Raw genomic sequence first — 2,582 nt, forward strand, 5'->3', positions numbered from 1 at the left:
GGAAGGATCAGCGGCTGCGACCTCGGCGTCCTTCCCTGCGACAGTCTCCATTGGCTCCGCTTAGATCCGGGGCAGCAGCTTCTCGATGAACTCCTTCACCGCCATCATCTCCTGCGAGGGGAGCAACAGGGGGTCGGTCCCAAAGGCCAGAGCAGCCCCCGACAGCCCCGTCCCCTCTCTCCGCCCCGAGGCACCGACCTGAGGACAGGAACTGTGCATCACGCCAGGGTAGGTTTTGAACTGGACCTTGGTGGGGGTGACGACAGATTTCAGCTTCTCGGCAGTGAGTGCCCCAAAGCGGACGGGGATCATGGGGTCCATCTCCCCGTGGCACTGCAGGATGGCGATGTCCTTGTTCACGCCGTTATTCGCCGCCTGCAGCGAGGAAGGAAGCGCTCAGGGGTGCCCAGGAGAGGGGATCCCCAGTGGGGAACAGGGCAGCTGCTCCATCTGCATCCCCATGGACACCTCCTGAGCTCCCCTCCTCGAGAGAGGAGCCACCAAACACCTGCCCTGCCACCAAACGCCTCCTCCCCTGCAGGAGCGATGGGCAGGGGGCTTGGGGAGCAGATCGGCTCGTGGATGCCCACCAGACTGGAGGCAGAGCCCCAATTTCTCCTGTGCCAGGAGAACAAGGGCGTAGGATTAAGCCCCCTCCAGCAGCCCCGGGCTCACACTGCAGGAAAACCCACCCCTCCTGACCCTCCCTGAGGACACGCGGGGCGGCAGCAGCGCGGGGTACCTGTGGGAAGGCCTTGTGCAGCGGGAGCCAGCAGCTGAGCGCCACGATGCCAGCGAGCTGGTGCTGGCAGGTGAGAGCCGTGTACAGCGACAAGGCACCGCCCTGCAGACGAGGAGGGTCCGTCAGTGCCATGGAGGGGTCCAGAGCACCCAGCACCCACCCACGGATGCTCCCTTTGAGGGACGTCTTTGGAGGAGGAAGAGGGAACCCAGCCCTTGGTCTGCTCCTCCTCAGCCCAGCTCACCTGTGAGAAGCCCCCCAGGATGATGCGGTTGGGGGGGATCCCGTTCTTCATCTCATGCTCGATAATTGCTTTAACTGGAAGAAGACAGAGAAATGGGTCAGTGAACGGTGTAGAGGGGCTGGAGAGCAGCACTCAAGGCCTGGGGGTGCACAGGACCCTCAGCACAGCAGGGACAGGCAGGTGCCAGAGGCCCAGGGACTGAATGTGCTTGGCTTCAGCCGGGGAGAAGGTGGCTGGGAGCACAGGAGAGCAGAGAGGAAGCAGAGGTGGAGGGAAGGCATCTGCTCCTGTCCCGGCGAGGGAGAGAGCCCAGGAGCTCAGTGCTTCCCCCTCCCCAAAGCTCCTTACTGTTTTCTGCAGCTTTCTTGATCCCAGCTTCATCCTCGGGTGCATCCGGAGTCAACCCCATCAGATCGAACCTGGGAGGAGAAGCAGGATCAGCCCCAAACCTCTCCCAGCACCCAGGGTGTGGGGAGGTGGGCGCTGGGCGTGCTCTGTCCTTCCCCTGTCTCCTACAGGGCAATGGATTTTGGCTCTTCAAGGCCCCCATCCTTCTCACTCCACAAAATTCACCCCCAGAAGGGTCCCACCCACTCCTGGAGACCCCCACACCCCACCCCTGCCACCCAAGGCACTGACCAGGAGGGCATAACCATCTTCATGTTGAGGGTCACCGGGATCCGGGGCCTGCGGAGAAATTTTGGGTGTTTTAATGCAACTAAAAATGAAGAAAATCCACACCAAGGGGACTGGGGTGACCCCTCCTGCCCGCAGCTGCAGGACACCTCCCAGGGCACAGCAGTGCTCAGTGCCACCAGACCCAGCCTGGGGGCTGCAAGGTGACCCCTGGGATCAGCCCTGAATCCCAAGCGGGTCCTGGCTGAGCTGGTGGCTCCAGGGCATTGCCAAGCAGCCCCCCCAGGGAGCAGAGCACCTGAATCCCGCTCCTGTTTGCTGCTGAGCCAGGAGACGCTGCTGGAGGGGACACGGGGAAGCCAAGGCCCTGCTGCCAGAGCCACTGCCACGGTGGAGCTCCCCCAGCCCGGTGAGTGCCCCCTGCGTGGGCTGCTATGGGGGAAAACATCGAGGAGCGTTTCCTTCCCCTTCTGCTGAGCCCCCCTGCCTGACCAGGGGGATGGGGAGGAGCTCCAGTGCTTTTGGCTTCCACCGCTGCCATCGGGGAGAGGCAGAGGAGAGGGGAGAAAACAGACTCGGAGCAGCAGCTCCTGCGCTGCTCAGCTCTGCAGGGAACCGCGCTGCCCGCGGGCAGAAAATGTCAGGGCTGGGGCCATGAATGAACCGGCCACAGCGGGAGAGCAAGCGACACCGCACAGCCCCGCGGGTAGGTCAGGGCACGGGCCACCTTCTGCCTCCCCAAACGGCCTCGGCAGTGAGCGCCGGTGTCACAGCCCCCCCAGGCCCTTCCCCAAGCAAGGACGGCACTTACGCGTGAGGGCAAATGTACTTCACGTAGGGGAGGCGGATGGAGGAGAGAGCATCAGCCCAGCTGTGCCTGGGGAGAGAGGAGAGGAGTTCAAGGCTCACCTTCACGTTTTGGAGGCAACAATGAGGATCTTCCCCCAAGGACGGGTTCCC

General features: G+C 63.3%; 1 protein-coding gene across 1 annotated transcript in view; it reads right to left on the reverse strand.

The window, feature by feature from the left end:
- The window catches only part of LYPLA2 (lysophospholipase II), a 4,186-nt gene continuing 1,604 nt past the window's right edge, over nucleotides 1–2,582 (reverse strand). Inside the window, exons 3-9 of the mRNA XM_010180190.1 lie at nucleotides 2,434–2,499; nucleotides 1,626–1,673; nucleotides 1,335–1,405; nucleotides 987–1,060; nucleotides 743–844; nucleotides 199–375; nucleotides 1–111 (exon numbers count right to left, since the gene is read on the reverse strand). Coding sequence (XP_010178492.1) covers nucleotides 61–111; nucleotides 199–375; nucleotides 743–844; nucleotides 987–1,060; nucleotides 1,335–1,405; nucleotides 1,626–1,673; nucleotides 2,434–2,499 — 589 coding nt within the window. The 3' untranslated portion in view covers nucleotides 1–60. The remainder of the gene's footprint in view (nucleotides 112–198; nucleotides 376–742; nucleotides 845–986; nucleotides 1,061–1,334; nucleotides 1,406–1,625; nucleotides 1,674–2,433; nucleotides 2,500–2,582) is intronic.

Source organism: Mesitornis unicolor, unplaced genomic scaffold, assembly GCF_000695765.1.
Source record: "Mesitornis unicolor isolate BGI_N332 unplaced genomic scaffold, ASM69576v1 scaffold33532, whole genome shotgun sequence".
NCBI lineage: Eukaryota > Metazoa > Chordata > Aves > Mesitornithiformes > Mesitornithidae > Mesitornis > Mesitornis unicolor.